The 25,262-nt window shown below is 38.5% G+C and overlaps 1 protein-coding gene across 1 annotated transcript in view; it reads left to right on the plus strand.

The window, feature by feature from the left end:
* Positions 1–25,262, plus strand: part of PI4KA (phosphatidylinositol 4-kinase alpha) — a gene marked incomplete at its 5' end in the record, with an annotated part of 2,160,482 nt that overhangs the window by 1,556,941 nt on the left and 578,279 nt on the right. The window contains 1 exon segment of the mRNA XM_044068731.1: positions 11,735–11,862. Coding sequence (XP_043924666.1) covers positions 11,735–11,862 — 128 coding nt within the window.

The raw sequence follows: 25,262 nt of genomic DNA on the forward strand, positions 1-25,262 counted from the left end.
CCCTTTTGTGATTAGGTGGGCCACGTAGAAGGATTTTCTAACCACTTTGGCAATGTGATTATCAAAAGTGAAATTACTATCTACTTGGATCCCCAGATCCCTTATTATGTCTTCCGTATTTAGGGGACTACCACCTATTTGGTAGTTTGTGGGTACTTTGTTTTTTCCAAAGGGGTTGACCATGCACTTTCTGGCATTTAGCTTGAGGCCATGATTTTGACACCAGGTATCCGTGTCAGTGAGACCCTTTTGGCGGATGTCTGTGTCAGCCGGAGAGTCAATTATAGCCCCTAGTTTGCAGTCATCTACGAACTTGGTCAGCCATAGTCCTCCTGTGCTTGCCTGTACCTCTGAGAAGTATATGCTGAACAGGAGGGGTCCTAGGACTGAGCCCTGGAGAACACCACTTGTAACCGGTTTAGAGTCGGACCTAGCTCCCTCAACTCTCACCATGTGGGTTCTGTCCATGAGCCAGTTGGCAACCCATCTTGTGACATAGGGGATTAAAGGCATCCTTTACATTAGGCCTCCCAGGAAGCTTGTCCCTCCTTCCTGGGACCTTAATTTTGTTTTAGAAATATTGACTCAGGCTCCTTTTGAGCCTGCTGCTTCAGCTTCCCTACAGCATTGTTGTTGGAAGACCATTCTTGTTTTGGCCCTTACTTCTGCAGATGGGTTTCTGAGCTGCAACCCCTTATTTTGTGTTATGTTCCTCCTTTTTTAGTTTTCCATAAGGACAGGGTGTTCTTCAGGGTGGTTAATGAGTTGTCCCTTAATCAGTCTTATTCATTTGTCCACTTTTTCTCTTCTCTGCAGTCTGCTAGTGAGAAGGTTTTGCACACCTTGGATTTGCATAAGAGATGTAATTTGAATAAGACTAAAGCTTTTCATAAATCTGAACAGCTTTTTGTTTCTTTTCATCCTAGGTCTTTAGATTTGGCTGTTTCCAAGCAAACCATTTCTTAGATATCTAAAGCCATTTTCTTGCTATTCTTTTCATGGGAAGAGCCTTCCCTCTTCTGTTAAGACTCGTCCTACTAGGACTGTGACCTCTTCTGGTGCTTTTTTCAAGGGTTTGGATACTAATTCTATTCTTGTGGCAGCTATGATTTCTAGGGCCAGAGCTGGTTTTGCTAAGTCCATTCTCCATAGCTTCCTAGAGGGCTGTGCTGGCCTTTCCTCCTCCCAATTTTCTTACTAGGCTTTTGCACTCTCCCTATTGTAAAGAGTACTGCAACATTGATATGGAAGGACATAGTACAGTTGTGTAAAGTCTTAACATAATAGTAGATTAGATGTCCCTCTCTTCAGTGTTGCAGTATTCTCTCTCTCCATCCTCTCCCCTAGTTCTTTTTCCTTCTGGATGTACTTGTTACCTACTAATATCTTTGGACTGTCATTCCTACTGGGGCTTTTCAGTTCTGAGGATGGTCTGTCTGGACGTCACCTTTATGCCCTGTGCCATGCGTGGTGAGCTTACGTGTGACATACAACGTACCCATTACAACCTAAAGGCTTTTGTATACTGGCCGGATGTCAGGCTACCCTTGGCAGGGGATCCCTGTTGTAAAGAATACTGCAACAGTCAAATGAATGACATCTACTGTTATGGAAAGATTTTACACAACTGTAGTTTCTTACTGTTTTAGTTGGTTTGTGGAGAGGCTTTCCCTTTTGGGATCTAATTATTTTCCCAATATGCCAATGTATTTGGTTGGCTACTCCATTCATTCATTGGCTGTGTTGGTGTTCCCTGCAAGTTTTGTAAGTATAAGTTTATACATTTTTGTACAGTGCAGGCATCTTTCATTGTTTTATTTTGTTTTGCAGGAATGCGCACACTCAGCGGTTGAAAAAAAAAATAAGGACTAAAGGGCTGGGCACTCCCTATTAGTGTGGCTTATGCAGTCCCTGTTTGTGCTAGGGAAGGAATCACATCCTTGACTGTGGGAGCTTCAGAAAAAAAGCCAAATTATGTGAAATGAAGACAGTCTTATCTGTAGACCTAAGGACAGTGTGATTAGGTGTGTGAGTCTAGCTATTATTTCCACCCAGTACAAAATGGCCTATTTAAATCCAGCTGATGTAATGAGCACTTGTATAGCTCTTATATCCCTCATAAATGTTCCCATCATTATTCTGTCTGTTATTCCTGCCAACAAAGCATTCTAATTCTCACCATCACCTGTTCAGTGGAGTAATGCATCCTTATATTAGTCTTAAACATTCTCAGACCAGTTTATCACCTGTACATTCTGTATAGCTTTTTTTACTTCCATTTGTCCCTTGGCTGTTCTTTGTATATTTTATCACCCAGTTCTTTTTTTAGACTTTAACAATAGTTGTTGATAAATTCATTTCAGAAATATCACAACACAATTTTTCTTTTAGCTATCAATCAGATAATAACACATACCAAAATAATCAGTTGATGTTCTTCATCTCACATTGCTGCAGTCCTTACACTAGGTCATGGCGCAGTCTTTAAGCAAGGATGTCAGAAAAAGTAAATAACTGTATTTCAAACAGATACCACATAGGGATTACCATAACTTGTGTATACCTTGGTGTCCCTCTTGTGCTAGATTTAACAGATTAGACTGTGCCAGGTTAGTCTTGAAATGCCGTCGGATGGGACAAAACAAAACACTTCCCTCTCTGGGCAGGCCCTCCTGACAAAAGACCTAGGGTGGATCCTGAATTTGGGAATTTTAGATTTACAGTTCTCATTATTCTGATTCTGATGTTTCTCCTCCTGAGGATTTTTTTCACTCTCCATTTTAAATGGGAAGGTCAGGATTTCTCTGATTCCAGGAAAAGACTTAGGGAATTTTTGTTTTAAGGCCTTTAGCTATACCTCCTGTTCTTTCTGTGGTGGAAGATGTTTTTGCAGAGGCTTCTCTTAACCCTGATTCTTTACCTCGACAGATACTATAGGGTGCCTCATAAGTATCTCTTTAAAGCCCTAGGGCAGATCCAGAGACTGTTACTCAGGGACCTAAAGGGGTTAAGGCTTCTGTTGTTAAAAATCCGGTTCCTCACAGATGGGTTAGCCATGAGGGTGTCAATTCCACATGCTGAGATATCAGATCTATCTTCTTTCACAGTTAAAATCTAAGGTAGATGCTCTGGCAGAAGGTATTGAATGTAAGGAGTTACAAGATCTGGTGCATGTGTCTGGACAGGTGGGTAAGCATTCCTTACAATGTGGTTTGATGCTGTACAGGCCTCTTCCAGGGTGGCTGCCACTGGTACTGTCCGGATCAGAATTTAGCTGAGCATGTTAAGTCAAGGATCTTGGATTTGCAATCTGATGTGTTGTTTGGCTGCCTGTTGAAGCAGTTTTAAAGAAAATGGAAGACAAAGCTAAATCTATGCACACTGTTAAAGATTTTTACAGGTTCAACCTCCAAAGTTTAGTAGAAATTGGCCAAGCAAGGGTGGACATATCCTTCTTATGATTCCCAGTCTAGGGGTAGGTCTAGGCGTGGTAGGGGCGGCTCTTTAGATCCAGGACAGGGGCTCACCTGCACAGTCTTCAGGTGAGGGCAGGGGTCAGCCACAGACCCAATGACCTACCTTTTCAACTGCCAGAACCTTCCTGTCTGGCAGCACCTTTGGGAGGAAGACTGACACTTTTCAAGGAGAACTGGAGTTTAATTACCCAAGACAGATGGGTATTGGATATCATTCACCACGGTTACAGATTTTATTTCCATACCTTGCCACCTTTCAAGGGCATGCCAGACATTCCTCCTCAGCACAGATTAGAAGCTTACAGACAAATTTCTCTATTACTACAGATAGGGCCCTATGGCAGAAAGGCCTAGGATTTTACTATTCCTAGTAGGAACACGTGGAGACCAATTCTGGATTTGTCTATCCTCAACACCTTTCTGGACATTCCCAAGTTCAAGATGCTGACATTGCAACAGCTTTTACCTCTCCTGGGCAAAGATCACTGGATGGTAACTTTGGATCTCACCTTCATGTTCCTATCACTCTAAGCTGCAGGAAGTATCCTGGAAATTCACACTATCAATTCTCTGCATTGCCCTTTGGCTTATCTACTGCACCCAGAGTATTCACAAAGGTTCTGGCTCCAGTGATAGCTTTCTTCAGATTGAGAGGAATACAGATCTATCCTTATTTGGGATTGCCTGATTCTGGCTCAAGGGGCGAGCTTCTACAGCATTTAAAATATGTGATAGCAGTGCTAAGATGCCTGGGGTATTCTGTGAATGAAAAAGTCCAGTCTAGTACCCTCTCAAGACATGTGCTTTCTGGGTGTGAGACTGAATACAGCAAACAGATGGCCTTGACCCCGGACAAACAAAAGAATCTTTCCCTTTACTTCCAACAACTATCACACCAGTCGGGCTGACTGGACAGTCCTTCAAGCCTTAGGGTTCATGGCATCTTGTATTCTGGTGCTTCCCAATGCCAAACTGCATATGAGGAAGCTACAATGGTATCTCAAGAATCTATGGACACAGCACTGCCAGGATCTGGACACTGTCATTCCAATAATACCTTGCATCCAAAAGGAATTCTTGTGGTGGGCTCAGCAATGTCACCTAAACAAGGGACTTTCTGTGAGTCAGATTCTAACAACAGATGCCTCGGACAAAGCTTGGGGAGCTCATCTCAATGGAAAGTGGATACAGGACAAGTGGCCTGCCAGACTACAGCATCTACATATCAGCGTGAAGGAGATGTTAGCAGTCCAGTTTGCATTAACAGCTTTCAAGGAATTACTTCTTCCAGGGCAGGTGTTGATTCTAACAGACAACACAACCGTCATGTGGTACATCAACAAGCAAGGGGGCACACATTCTTACCCTCTATGCAGACAAGCAATGATTTTGTGGGACACTGCTCTCAGTTTACAACTAAATCTTCAGGCAAGGTTTCTGCGGAGTACAGAACTCCTTAGCAGATGTGTTAAGCAGACAAATCATGGATCCCCACAGTGGAAATTGGATCCTCATGTATTTCAACAATTAACAGTGTCATGGGGAACGCCAGACATAGATCTGTTCACTTCTCCTCTAAACCACCAGCTGCCAAAGTTTTGCACAAAAGGATACACCAGGCAGCTTGGAAAGTGGATGCTTTCTTTCAGTTGGAAAAATCTTCATGTATATGCCTTTCCACCTCTTCCTCTACTTCTAAAGGTACTAAAGGTAAGACAGGACAAACCAAGAATGATCCTGATAGCTCCAGATTGGCCCCGATAGCACTCCATTACTGAGAATACCTTTGATTCCACACCTATTGTCCCAAAGGACGGTCATCTACTCAATGTCAAGCTTCACTCTCTTCATCTCACAGCATGGCATATCCTGTTTTAGCTCATAGCAGGCTCAACTTCCTCAACAAGTTTTGAATGTGATTATGGAAGCTAGGAGACCTAGTACAAGGAAAGTATATGCAGACAAGTGGAAGAGATTTTGTTTTTTTGGATGTTTCTGAGCCTAATTTGAGTGTGGCTCTTCAATATCTTACTGAGTTATTGGACAAGGGTTTGTCCTTCTCTTCCATTAAGATTCATGCTGCAGCAATTTCAGCTCACTATGACTGTGATCCACCTTTGTTTTCTCATTCTTTGTTCAAGCAATTTCTCAGAGGGGCAAAGAACATAAGACCTAGAGCTCCTACTCCTGCTTGGGTTATGTGTTGGAAAAGCTCACTCTGCCACCTTTTGAGCGCTGAGTTAAAATATTTGTCATGGAAGACTGCTTTTTGTTGGCCATTACCTCTGCAAGAAGGGTTTCTGAATTGCAGGCCCTTATGGGTTGAGCCTTTCTTGATTTTCCATAAGGATAGGGTATCTAACCCTTCCTTTATGCCTAAGGTGGTTTCAAAGATTTTGCATACTTTGGATGTACACACTACTTAGATAGGACTAAGAGTTTCAGGCAGTCTCAGCAGTTGTTTGTTTTTTTTGGGTTCTCAGGGCAAGCCAAACAAACTATTTCTAAATGGATTGGGTTTTGCATTGCCTTTTGTTATTCCCATCATGGCAAGGAGATTCCAACAGGGATTAGACCTCATTCCACTAGGGCTACTGCCACTTCTACAGCTTTCAGTGGCAACTAAGGACATTGGAGTTCAGTACATACTTTCTCTACCTCTCTACTCTAAATCTAGGGCTGGTTTTGCCTGCTATTTTACAGGGCATTTTGACAGCTCCTGCTTCTCTTGATTTGCCATCCTCCTCTGCTAAGGACTGCAGCAATGTGAGATCCCTCCTTCCCTCTGTGTTTGGGATTGTTAGAAGACATAGTTTGGGTGTAGTGTTTGGTGGTTTTTTTTTTGACTGCAGCAATGTGGATCTTCGAGCATCTACATTTATGGTAGGTACAAAACTGTACTTTTGGAATACACGTACTCTCTAGTAGCTTACACCTTTTTGCCAGATAAGTAAATACAAAGGAAAATGATCACAGTGTGGTATTTAATAACCTTAAAGTTATTCATACTTCAGGTGTCCCTTCCACCTACAGTGTCCAAGACATCCATTTCAGCATATTTTTTTCCTCTCATGTTGACATTTGATGGTGAACGTTCCCATGCTTTTATGTTCTTCATAATTTGCTTGATGTCATTTAGCAGTGTTGTTGCTTTTCTTTTCCACTTTCTGGTTTGTTTCTTTCTTCACAACTAAATTTAAATCCAACAAAGTCCATGTCCCTTTCACCATTCTCTATATTTTATCTAAACTAATCATCCAGAGAGATGATGTGGTTAGCCCTTTACCAGGCCAGATAACGTAACACAAGATGTGTATTTGTAAATAATTTTAATTTAGGACAGTGCTAAAAGGTATGCATAAAAGCTCCTGGTAAATCAATATTGTACCCCAAATAGACAAGTATAACACTTTGGTACATCCTAGTTGAGTGTAGCAGGAGTGGAACAATATTCTGAGGCATTTCCAGTAAAAAGAAAAAAAAAAAACCCTCACTTTTAGTAGTATGTCTAGGGGCTAGAATAACTTTTTCCTGACTGACATATGTAATTGCTATACTTAACCCCCCCCCAAAAAAAAAAAAAATAATTCTAAGCTTGTCACTTTGCCACTCCTTCTAACGTTTTATATAGTTTACTTATTACCTTGGTTTTTACCCGGATATTTATGCCTATTTTCTATGCAGTAAAGAACCCATTTCAGCCATTCTTCCCTTTAGAGTGTATAGTGTTACAAAGCCTTCAGCTTATTTATTAACCTATTATGCAATTTTTTTCTTTTGTACCATAGGTTACACCTTTCAACATGCATTTTTCCATCACTGTGTTTTCCTCCTTTCATTAACTGATCCCATTACATTAATCCCCTACAGACCTTCAGACTTGGTCCTTCCTTTCTGTGAATGCATATACATGCCTCTTACCCACACTGTCTCACATGTCTGTTTTACCACATCTTTCCCACATTTATAACTTCTTCTTCACTCAAAATGCAATGCCAGATGCATGGAAAACTGCTCTCATCAACCCCCTTCCCAAACAGCTTCTCACTTCTGCCCTGTCGTCATCCTCCCTACACTTGAGAAGTACTTGAAAAAGTAATCTACAACTAGCTGTCCACTTTCATCTAGCAGTACCATCTCCTTACTCTTAAACAGCGGCACTGATTATGGGCTGGCCTGAGCACAGTATCAGCACGGTGGTCACTTACAGATGACTTCCTCCTCAATATGGATAAAGGAAACCTTTCAGGTGCACTCTTCTTTGACCTTACCAAAGCTTTTGACCTTATTGACTATCTCCTCCTTGTCCTCCTGTTTGCATCCTTCAAAAAGTCAGATTAGCGCCAGCACTGTCACCTAGTTCCAAGATTTTTTACCAAATTGAATGGGTGAATGAATAAATAAAAGTTTTTTCATAGCCAAAATTGGCTCATTTATATCACGTCCAGCACCCTTTATCAATGGAGTACCCCAGGCCTCCATAGTTATCCCATTGTTATTTTCAGTCTTTATTAATAAACTACCTTCTGATCTCCCTAACATCCCATCACTCTGTATGCTGATGACATACTGTTCAAACAAGGCTACAAACTGACTACCACTCCCTTAATTCTGGGATAATCAATCACAAGCTACTCCTAAACCCCTCCAAAACCAAAGGGATGTTATTTGGAACCTTACAAAAGCTGAAAGATCTAAAAATGTCAGTATTGCAGATTTCAGTGGTACACTAATAGAAACAACCATGCCATTTAAATACTTAGATTTATGGCTGGACCTGTCCCTTTACTTCCATAACCACATTAAAAACACCGGGGAAAATGTCATCTGTCTTTTATTCTATTTCTGGAAAATATCTTCCTTTCTGTCTGCAAGAGTTACAATAGACAAAGGAGTTCTCCTAGCTCAGCTCAAATATGGGCTCCCCATTATAGCCACAGCCTTTAAAAAAAGAGTCCTCCACTAAGTCCAATGAAAACAAAATCTGCCAGTTCAGTTACAACCCCGGTCCTGTGGAACACCACTGCACCACTCTCTCCAAAGACAGATGTCTCCCAGTCAGCTACAGAGCTGAGCTACTCTTGGGGTCTCTTCTTTTTAAACTACTTCAGCCAGGTGCCTTCCTGCCTCTTACTGCCAAACTCTGTATAAAATCACTCCCTACATCTCTACAACTTCTCCCAGTTGACTCCCTCACTCCATATCTCCCAAACCAAACTGCAGCTGCACTGCACTGACTATTCCTTCTCCATTTTTGCACCCAGTCTGGTAGCCCCCCCCGACACACCAAAAAGAAATTTCATTTCTCCCCACTTTCAGTACACAACTAAAAAGACATAAAAAATCTGACTGCAAATATGCATCACCTGACTCCTCACTCTACTTCCACCGTTTGTTGCCACTTAATGCCTACCTCCCGTATTTACTATTAAAATTACTCCACATTTGTTTTTCTCCTCTGATAGTAATATTTGTTCATTGCTCCAGTTGTCTGCTTGTCTGCGATTACTTCATGTTTGTGATGCAGTTTTTTTTTATTTTTTTATGAATTTCTTCACTTAGGCTGTGCCTGCAAATGGCCTGTTGTGATCAGTGTACTACCCCTGTAAACAAACGTAATTAAATAAGCAAATAAATAAATGATCTTTGAAGTAAATAGTCATCTTCTTGATTTACTTTCCACTGAGTTTGATCACCCCCTTTTTTGTTCCGGTTCAGTAAATTTGTTGTCCACATCACAAATCTGGCTACTGCTTCCATTCCCTACAGCCTCCCCTCCCTGCCTTCTGTGACTTACAGTGTCAAAGGTCACTGGACTCTCTTTTACCCTTTTTCATGGTGATGTTATTGTGACTTGGATGATATTAGACAGAAAGGACGTGATGCTGTGTCTTCTTCTGTGGGGGACATGAATCATGTCAGGCAGACAGGACCTCCCAGTGTGCCTTTTTTGTTGAGAACTGTTTCAGACTGGGCAGACAGGAGATCCCATCACATCCCCTTTCAAGGTGCTGTTGTTTTAGAATAGAATCATACTGTACAGACAGAGCCTCCCATAAAATTAAACTGTGCTGGTAATGCTTCCTCTCCACCAGGCTGTTCACATTCAGGAGTTTCACCAGTTGCTTGTGCAGGATCACTTTTATCACACTGTCATCACAAGGCGAAAATGAAGCTGACAAGCATCTAGTTAACAGGAGTCCTTCCTGCTCCCCACTCTCAATATGTTCCTTTTGTGTAGGGCTACACTTGTCAAACTCCAATCCTTGTGAACTCCCCTTATCTCTGTGGAGACAGAGCAGATTCATCAGTTCCTCATTAAGCACCCCACCTATAAGTAAATTTAGCACTTGTGGAGCAACTGAAACATCTTTCCTTCAATTCCCTTTGCTCACTGTTAGCTGCCCTTTTTTTTTACGGCACATTTCTCCACTTGTCTCCACTCAACCCTCTTAATGTAGCACTCTTCCTTTGTGTTTGTATATAGAACATTCTGGTGGAAAATTTATTTACATTTTTCTGATTCATTGCCTCATTTTTCATCTGTTCCCTTCTTTATTTTCTTATATCTCATTCTCCAGTTTACCCTTCCTATGTTACCCTATTTATCGGGCAAATTACCTAAACCAAGCTGACACTTCTTTGGGCTTCTAGCTCGCTTAAAATGCTTTATCTCACTTCAGAAATTTCAGTGCCATATCCCTATCCTCTGTCTGCTTCATTTTCCAACAAGTTTATAATCTTCATTCCTTTAGTCTTGTACCTCACCCTAGTTCTTGCCTTGCCTTCCTTTCCAGGAACTGGCATTTGCCATTTATTTTTGTGTTCCTCAATTCCTTTCTCACCAGTGAGGACCCATTCTAGGGTGTTTCCTTTTTTTAGGGAATCCCAGTCTTCTAGTAGAAATTTGCTTTGTCCAGAACATTTTTCTGACTTCCTTTTTTTCTGTACCTTTGACATGTGAAACTTCCCATTTATAAAACATTAATGAAGTCTCTGTCACTTTTACCCTATCTTCCATCTTCCATTCATTTATTCTGCTTTGTTAATGGGGCTGCAAGCAGTTGGAAGGTAGTATAGAGGGCTGCAGGAGCACAGGTTACTAGGGCATTTCTTAAGTTTAACTTCCGTGACCTTTTTAATTGATCACGGGCAGCTTTTCTTCATAGCAAATTGTAAGTTTTGTCTCCTTCCTTACACTTCCACCCTGAAATTCACATTTTACATGACCACTTTCTCTTATGTACTCTGTTATGTAGTTCTTAGTCTTTTTGAGGTTAGTTGTCGATCTATGTTTTCCTGCTTTTCCCCCCTGCCTGTTCCAAATAACACACAGGAAATATGTTTTCTTTTATGCTGCTGTCTCTCTTAGATTTTCTTCAGTTTCATTTTTGCCTCTACACTGATTCCCCTTTTCTGTCCTCCCTTCCCATTTTTTCTTCTGCCCATTACGTTTCCTGACACTGAGCAAAAATGAAGGGTTGGAGCAGTCGTCAGTGGGGTCATACTGGTCTTAGTGTGCCATCTTTGTAGGCTGGGATGCAACTTACTTTTGTTATTCCACTTCCAGGAAGTGCTTTTAGCTCCTGTCTTTGGTGGAAGTGCCAAGCCTATAATGTTTTGCAGATGCACAGAAAAAAGCCCAGTATATGGCTATTTCATTAACCAAACTGATCCAGTTACTCTTTTATGTCCCAGTTTTAGAGATGACATGAAGTGATATTTTTAGAGTCTGTATGTAGTTTACATTTTTTAACCGTATTCATATTGTAGAGGTAGGGGAAGCATGTTGAACCCTACAGCTCTTGTGGCATCTCTAGTCTTAGGTGCCAGTTTCACATTAGAGACCGTTTTGTGATATTAATTTTATGTACTGTATTCTTTCCTTATATTTCGTTCCCTGTCCTCTGCTTACCACTTTTTGGAAGGCAAAGACAAAAGAAGAACATTTATCAGTGGTCATTTACTGGTTTGCTTGCGAGTGCTGCCATTACTGAAGCCATTCCCAGCCTCAAGCAACAAAGTACTATCCCTGATGGGTAATAAAAGTCCTACATTCCGAGTGCATAGTAAAGATAATTATAGAAACTCAGAACTTGTGATAACATGCATCATTGTTTTGATTAATTCAATATATGGCTACCTGTCTTTGTTTTTTAATGAGTAAGTCAATAACAGTTTTTAATTTACCTTTGCACAGAACACAAGCTTACAAATGAGTACATGTGTTAAATCTCTGTCCCTCTTACTTTCTAAAGCATTGCCCCCAAGTTCCCTACCCAAGGGGAGAAGAGACTTCGGGAAGACATCAGCATTATGATCAGATTTTGGACAGCTATGTTTTCGGATAAGAAGTACTTGGCTGCTAACCAGCTAGTTCCTCCAGGTGAGCAGTCTTGATTTATCTGCTATTGCACAGGTTTTGGATTAAGACTGCTGTTTTACACAGTGATGGTATATTTCTGCAAGAAGAAACGTGCTGTTTCATAGAGATAAATAAGTAAGTAAAACTCTTCAGAAGACTGGGTAGTGTGAAGGACAACTTAGATCATCACTTGAGATTCAATGGGAGTTTACACAACAGGTAAGATTGATAAACTGTGTAACCAAGATATACTAACCTGATGGTAATTTATATGAGAGATATCCAGGGTCCATCAGGATACATGTACAGCCCTGTTCAGCTCTACATAGCAGCATAACAATGCTCTTACGTAAGAGTGAACCTGCAAGCTACCCTAAAAATTATAGACCAATAACTTGTCTTCCAACAATGTATAAACTATACATGGAAATTGATGCCGACAGAGTTTATAGTCATTTAGAAGAAAACTCAATTATGTCAGTAGAACAAAAGGGTGATAAAAGAAAGTAATATGGAACAAAGGATCATTTGTTGTTAAACAAAGTTGTAGTGGAAAACTGTAAGACGGGGAAGAATCTAAGTATGGCATGGGTTGACTACAAAAAAGCATTTGATAGTATCCCACATTCATGGATAAAAGAGTGCTTAAAAATGTATAATATACACCCTGCACTGATTGACTACATTACAGTAACCATGAAACAGAGGCAGACCACTTTGCAATGAAGCTAGGATAAAGGACAGATTATTATCCCAGGAATAAAAATTCAGAGGGGGATATTCCAGGTTGACTCTGTCACAGTTGCTATTCTGCCTTGCCATTAATCCATGAAGCTGTTTACTTAACAGCTTAGGCCATGTCTAGAATTTGGCTTTTAGAAAACAACAAAATTAATTACTTCTCATCTTCTCTGTCGATGATTTAAAACTGTACAGCTCATCAGATGAGGAAGTGAAAGCAGAGCTGCATATTGTCAAAACTTTTTCAAATGATATTGGAATGTCATTTGGTCTTGATAAATGTGCAAAAGCAACCTTTAAAAAGGAAAACTACAGCACCAGGAAAACATCAGTTTGAGACAAGAATGTGATATAAAAGAACTTGAGCAAGAGGGAGTGTATAAATACTTGGGAATTGATGAAGTAGCAGCAATAAAATATGAACAAATGTGAATAAAGCTCAGTAAGGAATACTTTAGAAGACTTAAATTAATCCTGAAAACAGCATTGATATCTAGGAGCAAGATCCAAGTCATAAATCAATTTGCTCTTCTTGTCCTAACTTATAGTTTTGGAGTGATTGAATGACCCCAAAAAGTGTTGGATAGATTGGATATTACAATAAGAAGGATGCTTCATGCTCACCAAATGATTTATAGAAATCAGTGTATACCAAGATTATATATTCCCCGTTCCGAAGGAGGGATGGGCCTCCTTGAAATTGATTACATGTATAGATCTGTAATTGTGGGACTCCACACATATCTACTGACCTCACAAGATCCAAATGTAGTGAAAATTTTGAAACATGAGGAGAATAAATCTAAGATGACATATCTGCTTAATTTAGCAGAAGCATATTGACGTCAGGCAGGAATGGAAATCAAACCAGAAGTAGAAAACCAGGCAGCAACTGAATGTGCTAAAAAACAAAAGAAAGACTATATGGTGAAGGACCAGATGAAAAGGCACAAAATGTGGAAAAAATATAAATATAGTTGCAAGTATAGAAAACTTCTGGAAGAGCCTCTTTTCACCAATCTCCATCTTGGCCTTCAGTCCAAACTTGAATTCTGCTACCACAAGATCTCCAAATTTGCAACCATTTCAAAAAACTCATCACACCACTGCCACTCCCTCCTCACCTGGCTTGAACTACCCAACTACCTCAGTTACCTACAACTCACCATTGCCCACAAGCTCATCTTTAAACCTGCCAACTGCACAGCTCTCACGACTTCCTTAAAATCTTACATTCCCAACCGCTCACTCAGATCGAAAAACCAAAATCTCCCCCAGGTCCACAAATCTGCACAACCTCCTGGGCATCTACTGCTATCCCACTCCTAGCTAAACAGTGGAACTCTCTTCCCACACACCTATGCAACCTACCTAACCATACAAATTTCAAATCTCAGCTACTCTCTCATCTTTTTTCCAAATGGGAATGCCCTTGCCACACACCAACTTAAACTCCTGCCCCCATTCTACCTTGCACTGACTCATCCACCTACCTCTACTATTACTTCATCCCACCCAAAACAAACCCTTCCCTACTAAAAAGTAATTTTCTCTGTAGTTTCCTCACTCTCCTCTATATCACTCTTCAAAAACAGATAACATTTTCCTCAGAACACACTGGTTATACCCCTGTACTAAACCTGTCTAGTTATCTATTCTATCCAAAATATGCTCTGCCTACCCTGTACTTTTCATTAACTGTTCTATCTTCCTTATTTACAACTTTTACCATTTCCCTCTACATTTCATTATTTCCATCCCTGTGGATACTTATTTTTCGGAAAACTCTTTATTAATATAATTATACATTAAACTGCCTCTTTTTTTTTTTTTTATATACTATGTACTGTATCTGTATGCCTCTTTATGTATTGTACCTGTGTGTTGTATTGAACCTGTATTTTACACTGTAATGATTTCTGTCCTCACTGAATATTTCTGTGTTAACCAGAAATGTCCGTTGTATATATGACTTATGTTGTTTTGTTATTTGCTGTTGTTTTATCTGTTTATCATGGAGCTCATCTCCCTGGGCCTCTACTGAAAATGGACATATATCCAGTTAGACAAGCACGGTCAACAAAGAAGCCTTTAAAATATTGAAACATCCTGAGAAAACCCCTGCTCTAAAAAAACATACTAACCCCTTACACCAATCTAACTTCACTTCGCTCATCAAACAAACTCCTAGTACAAACAACCAAGTCCTATAACCAAGGCGGTGATACACTCTATGCTAATATCATTGGCAAGGTTTGGAACTCCCTTCCCAATCACCTCACGTTGTTACCATCACTAGCTCAATTCAAAAAAGAACTAAAAATCCACCATAAATCTCACTGGCTTTGTCCTTGCACAAACCCAGACTAACTCCTTAAATAACTCTGCTCTCACCAAACACAACAGTCCTATGAGCAGTTTAACCTTCGAGGTCAATCTAGAATAACAAATATTAGCTAACGACTAGGCCATTTCTTGTACTACTCTACTAGTTACTAAATCATCTCTAATACATTGAACTGTAACCAATTGTATCTGCTATTGTAAAATTTTTTTTTCATTGTATATTATGTAAATTGTCAATATGTCTCTGTAACTATCTGTCATTGTTAACCCTGTCGGAGCTTTTCTCCCCGGGACTCCGCTGAAAATGGACATATATCCAGTCGGACTATCCCGGTCAACAAATGTACTGTTACCCTCTCTTTTCCTAACCTAGTAATTGCTAGTATATTTTGAAATGTTAAACCTACATTTGAGTTTATAACAAAAATATTCACTTTATGTAAATGTTGAAATTTCTGTATTGAATTATGTCTTTTCATTTTTGTGACATTGTGACAAGCCAATTGCAAATATCTTGGAGCTTATCTGTAAATGTCTAATTAGCTGTATGAACTATGTCATTTTGTAACATGTGAAATGTAACTTGCAATTATTGTGGAGTTTTTCTCCCTGGGCCTCCACTGAAAACAGGCTCTTCTTGGCCCAGTGGACTTCCCCGGTCATCAAACTTAAATAAATAAATAAATGTTGATCAAAAACGAACACAGGAATGGTTAAGGAGAAGTGAATTCACATCAAGTAATGAAAGGTTAATATTGGCATCCCAAGATAGTGGGCTTACGTACATGCTGGTTTACAAAGTCCATTGAACATGTGGGAGAAACAGACGTGTAGGTTTTGTAAAACCAAATTGGAAACAGTCACACACCTTGTTGCTGGTTGCAACACACTAATGGCAGAGGGACTGTATATTGAAAGGCATAATAATGTGGCGAGACTGTTACACTGGAGATTGTGCAAACATTATGGTATCGAAGTGGCTGAAAAACACTGGAAATATGAGCTACAAAGAATCTTAGAAAATGAAGAAGTTTATATCACATGGGATCACCCAATACCGACAGTTCAAAAGATAGATGCTAGAAAACTGGATATAGTGGTCCAAGAAAAGAAGACAAAAGTAGCATTGATCATTGAAATCACCACACCTACTGACTACAGTGTCTTGCGTAGAGAGAGAGACACACAAAGTCATAAAATACCTTGATCTGCAGGCAGAAATGAGAGCCATGTGGAAGAAAGATACCCAGACAGTTCCAATAGTTGTAGGAGCAACTGGTCTTATAAAAAAATAATTTAAAGTCATATTTAGATATGTTACCAATTCATGTGACACCATACAAATTGCAGGAGGAGTCATTACTGGGCACATTGCGGGTGCTGCGAAGAGCACTTTTGGTTGACATCAAAGAGAGAGACAATACTAATTTCATGAACTTTAATCATACTTTGACTTAGGAATGGGGTCCATTCTCATCATGGTATTAGAAACCCAAAAGACTTGGAGAAATTAAAAACAGCATAATGCTTCATTGGCCATGCATGCATTTTGATGTGAATGTTATGTATGAAGTGCAGAGCAGAGCATGCAGCAACTGCATGAATCAGAACCACACAAGCACAAAATGAAATGTTATCTAATGTTGTAAAGGCAGTTGCAGAAAGATTATCTGCTTCAAAAAGGCTGCTGCTGTATCTGATGGTCCAGGTTGGTTTCAGGGAGTAATTGAAGAAATGGGTAAGGTAAAACAGGGGAACAGCTAGTCCTTTAATGCTACCGCACAACTTCTCCCAACTACTACTACACTCTGTAATCAAACTTTTAACTGAGGGTTAGACTATGAGCACCACCAGAGGATACTTCTATAGTAAGGAAACTCGCTGCTGAGCAAAGAAAGCTAGTCTGTGGCAGTCTGATCTTCTTTTTTGTTTAGACATTGACCACATTGAAGAATTGTTGGAGTGGTGGATGCTGATGTTAGGACATCTTACAGGATGTATTACGGGAAATTCTTAGTGGAAAGCACATACATTGCTGTACTACTTTTCTGTATTTATTAACACACATACATTGCTGAGTAATAAGAGAATTTCACAGTAAAAGACCACCGACCAACAAAGTATATTGATAACTGTCTTTAATAGACGTGACAAAAATAAAGAAATGAACAGCAATCCAAATAAAATCGAGCGCTTTCGCCTGGTTAATACCAGGCTTTATCAAGATGCATATTAAGAAAACCCAATGCTTTATATAGTCATTTGCTGAAGCACCTGACCTATAATTAATTGGAACAACAGATTTAGTCAATTGTGTTCTTAAAGGTATCTTGAAGTAAAAAGCTTGTGCTAAAACCTACGTATGCGACCAATACTTATAACATACAATATGTTAAATACTTGTAACTCAAAGTAATTTATATTCATATACTAATAGGGTATTGTTGTTAAAATATTGTTAAAAACCTTAAAAATTTAAAAAATTGTAAAAAAATTTTCATTATCAAAATATAACGTCTTAAATATTCCTGTGAAAAACTAACTCCACATTCACATATAACATAAAGTGCAAGTGCAGAATAAATACAGCTTATAACAGTTATACATTATTAATAATTACATATGCAATAAATGTAATGCAGTAAATTGTAATGTTGTGCAATATGCATATATAAGAACATTGTTGCTATAATCTAGCCCTTCTAATTTTTAGTACACTACTAATACTAATATTATCATTGAGCCCTGGGGGTCTTGTGACATTTAACTTCAATTGCCACAACAGTTCTTTATATTTCAGTGATGTTTCCCAGTCTTGGGTTCTGTAATGCTTGTTCTAAAACCATAAATTTCAACTGCATGTTGGGACATTTTAAGGAGTGCTTATAGAAGGCATTAGCTTCTTTCTCCTTTCCAACATCATACAAATGCTCGTAAATTCTTTTCCTGAAAGACCTCTCAGTTTTACCAGTGTAAAAACTGAGACATTGGGTACATATTCCGAGGTAAACCACTCCTTTAGTCCCGCAGTTTTAATGTCCTATTGATTTAACTTTAAAATTCCTTGAAGCAATATACAAGCTGTTATCATTAATTATATATGAACATTGCTTGCATGCCCCACATTTGTATGTACCTAATCTAGGGTTAGATTGTGTTTGACTCGTGTAAAGCTGCCTTTCAAATAATCCCTTAAGGTTAACATTTCTCCTATTCACGAATTTGGGTTTGTCAGATACTAGCTCATTGATATCTTCCTGTAATGTTAAAACTGGCCATTACCTTGACACTATCTTTTCAACTTGTAGTGAGTCTTTACTAAAAGTTTGTATAAATACATTATGTGTCTCGAATTGGGCCTCTTGTTGTACATAACTGTCCTTCTCTGCACCTAAACCCAGTAGAGGAAAATATTTATTTCTTCTATTAGTTATAACCTCTTCTGCTAAATTATTAACCAGGTGCATAGGGTAACCTCTTTCTAAAAATAAATTTCTTAAAAAATGCATTTCTTCAATAAATAGTTGTTCTGTACTGCACATCCTGGATGCCCTAATAAACTGGCCTTTTAGTATACCTTTTTTCTGATGAAAAGGATGCCCATTATCAAAGTGAAGATAGGAGTTAGAGAAAGTACTTTTTCTATGAATTTTAGATTGAAAAGTACCAGTGTGTTGATTTTTAAACAGGGAAACATCCAAATAATTCAAGACATCCTCGCTAACATTATGTATGAATGTTAAAAAATGTGTGGAAGAATTAATATGGAACATGAAATCCATAAAATCATTAAGGTTTCCCTTCCATAACAAACATATATCATCCAAATAGCGTTTGTAGTGGGTAATAAATTTCGACCAGGGGGTTGAGAATATAAATTTGTTCTCCCAATAATGGAGTACAATGTTGGCATAGGATGAGGCACATGGAGCACCCATGGCCACCCCTTTCTTCTGCCTGAACAATTCTCCATTAAAATAAATAAAGTTGTTTTCAAGGATGATTTCCATGAATTCAATTAACAGTCTAATGGTGTTTGGACTGAATTCAGAAGATGAGCACAAAACGTCGTTAAACCATTCTAGACCAACTATGCGGGGGATGCTAGGAAATAAATCAACAATGTCAATGGTAATCATGAGGTTAGTTGCATCGTAAAAATTGGTTTGAATACCCCTAAGAAACTCCCAGGAGTCTTTACAGATGTGTTCTAAACATAAAACTAACTTCTTGACAGTTTGGTCAATAAATTTACCAAGTGGTTCCACAATACTACCAGCACCTGCAACAATCGGCCTAAATTTTAAGGGATCCAAGCCTTTATGGACCTTAGGGATCCCAAAAATCACCTATGTAATGGGTTTGTTAACGTGTAAGAAATTAAATAGCTTCTCATTAATGGCTCCTTGCATCAGGTGATCATACAGTAAATATTTGATTTTCGAATGAGCAATGTTAATCTCATTAATTGAGACCACACTATACTGTCCAGTGTCTTGTAACATGTTGTGCATATGTGTCTCGTAGTCCCAGTTGTACATTAGCACCACCCCTCCCCCCTTGTCTGGTTTCATAACTCGGACACCCTCTTTCTTTAAAAAGTTGATCAACTGGAATGATTCAAAACCCAAATTAGTAGGTTGAGAAGTTGTGTTAATGGAATATTGCTTTCTTAAATCCATTTCAACTAGTTCTTCAAAAATCTTTAATGCTGGGTGTGTGGGAGGGTTTAGTGTACTGGGTCTTGTGAAACATTCATTCAAATGTGTTTGTCCCTTAAATTGAATATTCAAATTCAAGCGTCTAATAAACAGTTTTAAATCTAAAATAGTCTTGGTTAAATCCAATGAGCGTAAAGGGACAAATTGAAATCCTCTGGTAAAAAGCTCAAAATATTCAGATGTTAATGCAATGTCAGTAAAGTTGTATATGGAGAAATTATCTTTCTTCATAACCCTACAGTTACTTACAGTAGAATCCAGTATAATTTCTCCAGCATCCCTGGTGCTAAATTTGTCCATTGCATCTATCTGCAAGGTTTGCCCCAACCCTGTTGTTGGTATGTTGTTCCCCTGCCCCCTGGTCTGCCCTGGGGATAATAAAAAACCTGGTGAGAGTCCTTGCTGTTTTTTTGTGCTAAACGCTCACTACTTCTAGGTGTATATCCTCTATTGGTGAGGCAACGTTATCAAAATTATCCATGTCAGCGACTTTCTCATGGGTTTGGTTATTGTTCCACCTACCTTTACCTGGTATGGAGTAAGCCAAACCATCCCTATATTCTAAAAGGTCCCGCTGTAATTTCCTTATCTTCCTGTTAACTATTTTACAACAATGCTGATCTACTTCATGAAATACATTATCATAGTTTCTTTTAATACTACCAAAACTTTTGTCATTAATAATAGAGTCGTTTAACACATTGAGTTCAGTTAAAAGAATGTCCGCTTTTGTTTCGTAGTCCTTAATCATAAGTTTAAGCATTTCCAGCCCTGTTCTATTGAACAGATCAATTAATTCATTGTGTAAGTTAGAACCAGGTGAAGCGTTGTTTGGAAATTTGAAATAACGCAAACCCTTAGGAATACGTTGCACTCGTATGCATTCTGCCAGATAATCTGTCTCTAGCTGTGTGGATTTATATGCATACAGCTTGTCACTTAAAGCAGAAAAATTGTGTTCAGCACTGTTATTGCCATTATTAAATTTGGAAGAAGTACCTTGTTTAAAGGAAAATTGTTGTTTAGTCTACACATTAAAATTGAAGTCTCTCATAACTCCGTTAACTCCATTTGAACGACTAGCTTGCTGCTTCATGGGCTGCTGCTGTAGATCAGTTTTAGCCAATGTAATCTCACCAGGAAGTTCTGCTTGGAAAGCACCATTCAACTTCGATGGTAATGTTGCTGATTCCCTGGTAACCAGGTAATTGAATCGGTGGCATCCGGCACCAGTATATTACTTAGTTGCGTTAAAAGACAAATAACTTGTCTAAACTCTCCTCTAGTCACCGGAGCATCGTCAGGTTCATCACGCAAAACGTTTGGTGTATTTCCAAAATCAGATTGGTAGCACCTTCAGCCATGGCCAAAAACCAAACACAAAGTCACAGTTTGTCATAAAACCAAGTAATAAGAGAATTCCACAGTAAAAGACCACCAACCAACAAAGTATATTGAAAACTGTCTTTAATAGACGTGACAAAAATAAAGAAACGAACAGCAATCCAAATAAAATCGGTGCTTTACCTGACTTGGTATGAGGCTTTATCAAGATGCATATTAAAAAAAGCATTTTCAAAAAGTAGTAGAGGTAGAAAATAGCACACAGAGAAAACCCTAGATTTTCTGCTGTATCAGAGAAAGTAGAAAGAATAGACTGTATTAATGTTTTGAAAGTTCATATAAGCAACTGGACTGGTGTTTCACATCAGGATTCATTAATTGAAAAGGGTGCATTGTGTGTATGCCCCAAACCTGTCAGTGAGAAGGCAGTAAAGACACAATAATCACAGCAGAAAGAGTTGATCCTAACAAAACTGTGGAAGAAAGGGAAAGTATTAAAAATTAGAGACAACAGAGTGTGTGTGGAAAGGATTATTCACTGTACAGCTGGCAGAAGATAAACTTCATCCCATCACTCTGGTAATGCCGAGAGGCATGTGTGTGATTCAAGCTGCTGTATCCAGCTGTTTTCAGAATATTTTTCCTGGAGAATCAAAGACATTTCTTGATACTGGATGGGCTAAGGAGGAAACAAAATTGTTTATCCAACAAACAGTGAACCAGCAAGCAGAAGGGGGCTCTCCTTCTCATGCTTTTTACAACAAAGCCCAGAGAGAAGGTTTGTCAGTGAAATTGTTCCCAGTGCTCCAAAGAAAAATGCTTGATGAGAGACAGACAGACGCACAGAGGCTGACTTCAAGAATCAGGAATGCTTTGGACTTGAACCAGAGACCTGTGTTGGGAGATGGAGATGATCAGGAGGAAGAACAGCAACATTGAAGTTAGTGAATACATGGGATACTATAAAGAAGCAAGTCCAGTGGCTATAAAATTAGATGTGAAATATGGCTTTAGAAGAAAAGGTGGCTGTGAAAGACTGAAATTTTGTTGATGTTGTTAAACTTGTGGGTCAACTGCAAAACCTATACCCTGCTTTGTCATTAATGTTTAGAAGGATACTGAAGGGAAGGAGGAAGTAACTGTAAGTAAAATAGTTTTTATTTTTGTTAATAGGTGTATAAAAGATTCATGATGTAAACTGCATGTTGTATTGTAAAGAAATTTTGCACAGAGTGTAGTCACAGGTATTTTAAATGTGAGGTGGGAGAGTCTTAGCAGTGAGCTGTACATGTTAAAGATGTTAGAGCAAGCATGCACCCTTTTGTTTAGTTGTGCAATGCGCAGGCTTTATAATCTAGCAGGTTAAGAAATGTTTGTTAGAATTAAGTTAAAGTTACTATAATGCTGTGATCTTTGTCTGCTGGAGTGGGCTATAAAAGTGTATTAATATATGTAGAATTAAGATGGTAGTTTCTCTTGTGTTTATAAAGATGGATGCCTAGCTTAACATCATTGATTTTAAGCTGTAGACAATGTCTATTGTAAGCAAATAGGCTTGAAAAATAAAACATGAAATGTAACTTTTTAAGGGTACAGTGGCAAGCAGTTCAATGAAAAATACAGTTTGATATTGTGTGAAGTGAATGAGTAGTAGTAGCCTGCCAAACTGTCTTAATGCATTAATGTGTTGAACAGAGCAATGATTGATTTAGTTTACTGTATGGTAACCAGGTTATTTTTTATGACTAAAAGTTGATGTTTACTGAAAGCACACAAACTGCTTTTCACATTTGGGAGGGAAATCAAGATGTTAAAAGAACAGATAGCCATTAGTGTAAGTGGGAACACAGGCTGTAATATGCACTTTAGTGTGAGCAACCTGAATTTTAGATTAGGTAGGTAGTGTCTGTGCATATAGTCATTGATTTGGTGCAGCTGCTCCTATCCGGAGAGGTAAACTTCATTTTTTGTTGAAAATGTGCATAGTTTTGTGTGTTTATTCAAGTCAAGAGGGGGTGGGAGATTCTGAAAATATATTTAGGATTTTGTTGAGTGTTTTCATTGAAGCAGAAAGTCATGAGAACTATGGCATAGGTTCAAATGGAGATGAAGACAAGCAACTACTAAAACGATCTGTCTGCCGAGCATTAGTGCATGCATGTAATCCAAAAGTTGAAAATACATATTCAAAAGAACTGTTATGTGTAATAGGTGGGGATACTAGCTTTCTGTCATAATGACTACTCTGCTATCATAGGATGTGAATGTCTTTTTATGCAGAGACAAAACTAGGGGTATTTAATTATATTAAGAAGTGTAGGATGCAAATAGCAGTGATGCAGGAGACACAGTTTGATAGAAATGAACATGTGAATTTCACAGTAGATTTAGGGTGGGCATTCAGCAGAATATCATGGAGAAAGAAAAAGGGAAGTAAAATACTGATTGCTAGAGGGGCTTTAGTAGTGACAAAAGAGACAAAAAAGTTATTTAGGGTTTTTGGCAGAGGAATAAAATTATGATGGTATGCATTTATATTCCACCTAAAACTACCATAATGGAGCTTAAGAGAATTTTGGTAGAAATAAGTTTTCAGTGGGGAATATTATTTATGGGTGAGGACTGGAACTTGTGTTGCAATAGTGAGGATGTATCGGGGGGGGGTCTAGAAGTAAAATTGCAATAAAAGATGGTATATTTCTGAAGAAATGCTTGAGAATATTTGTAGTAGTAGTTGCAAATTAAGTAGCAGAACAACAGAATTTTCATAGTATTCCTCAAGTAACAAAAACTGAGCTAGAGTGTCTAGAAATTACATTTCATAGGAGTATGTATATTTTATTGAAAGCTTTGAGACGCAGCTAATAACTTGTTCAGATCATGCACAAATGAAAACTAAAAAAAATCAGAAGCACTATAATGAAGTAAAAATGACACAGTTACTTATCTGCTTAAGGGATGGGTGTGGAAATGGTTCAAGATTGAGTAAGGAAGGTAAGAAATTTTTGCAGGAAGGATAGCTAGTGAATGGGATAAAATGAAAATGTTTCAAAAACGGAAAAGAAGACAGAAAGAGATATGGGAAAGAAGTAATAGGAATCACTAAGAGAGGTTGACTGAAGTATTGCAAAATAAGGTAAATCTCACAGATAAAGAGCAACTGCAGACTGCTAAGGGGAAAATAAGGGAATATTTGGATAATATGCTTGAGTTTAGAAATGTTGCTTCTAAGCAGGTATTTTTTAATATAGCCACAGCACAAAACTTTTAGCATAACAACTCAGCCAACAGAAAGAAAGGGTTGTTGCCAAACCTAGGGAGCCTGTGACCGAAAAAAATAACAAGATCCTGTAGTGGTATTGAGATGTTTTGGAAATTGTATGAATGAAATTTTGTGTAAAGCAGAGGAATGTGAAAACCAAGAAAATACACAAATATAAGTATTTATGAAATAATTAATTTTGTCAAGGTTAGACGAAGAAGAAGAGACTCATTTGGTACTCAAGACAGGAAGAGATGGTGATGAGACCAGTGACGTATAATCAGTCAACAGCAAAACCCCCAGGAACATAGAAAATGGAAATCTAAACCAACATAATTTAAGTAGTGAGTATTGTAAAGAAGATAAAAACACTTGGAGGTGAGATCTTTAGAAGAGAGAGAAGCAAATTACATAGAAATAATGGAATTTGTGAGAGCAATGTATGCAGATTAATGTTCAGGTGAAGTAGTGATGTTTAAGAGAAGGCAGGAATTGAGCAATTTATGTACTGGTGTAATTGAAAATAGTTAAAAGAAAACGTATATACTGCATGAAAATAACCGTGGAAAATGTTATAGTTTTTGTTTTCTGTTAATGTTGTATATCTTTGTCACTGATTAAAATGTGATGATTTAATAAAAATGTTGAAAAAAGTCTTAAAGTATGGATGACATCAGCTTGTTGCCTTATAATCCTTTGTCTTCAGAGGTTGTCCGTATATTGCAACATCAGAAAGCCTGTTACTAGGAAATCCTATCTGGCTAAAATGGAAGCCATTCTCAGTGTAGTTTAAGATGAAAGCATATGGATCCAACTGCTTGTTTGATACCCTTGATTCTGCAATATCTTTCTGAACTGTTTAATCAGGACCATATCTCTGCTGCGATCAAGACACATTTCTAATGCTTGGTGAAGATGGGGATAAATGTCCTCAGCTTTTCTTTCCCTGGACCTTTCATTTTTTTTTCTCTTACCTTCATTCAGACAGCCATGTCAGTATCCCACAT

The sequence above is a fragment of the Protopterus annectens genome, chromosome 4.part0 (genome assembly GCF_019279795.1).
Source record: "Protopterus annectens isolate FY-2018-M chromosome 4.part0, PAN1.0, whole genome shotgun sequence".
NCBI classification, from domain to species: domain Eukaryota; kingdom Metazoa; phylum Chordata; order Ceratodontiformes; family Protopteridae; genus Protopterus; species Protopterus annectens.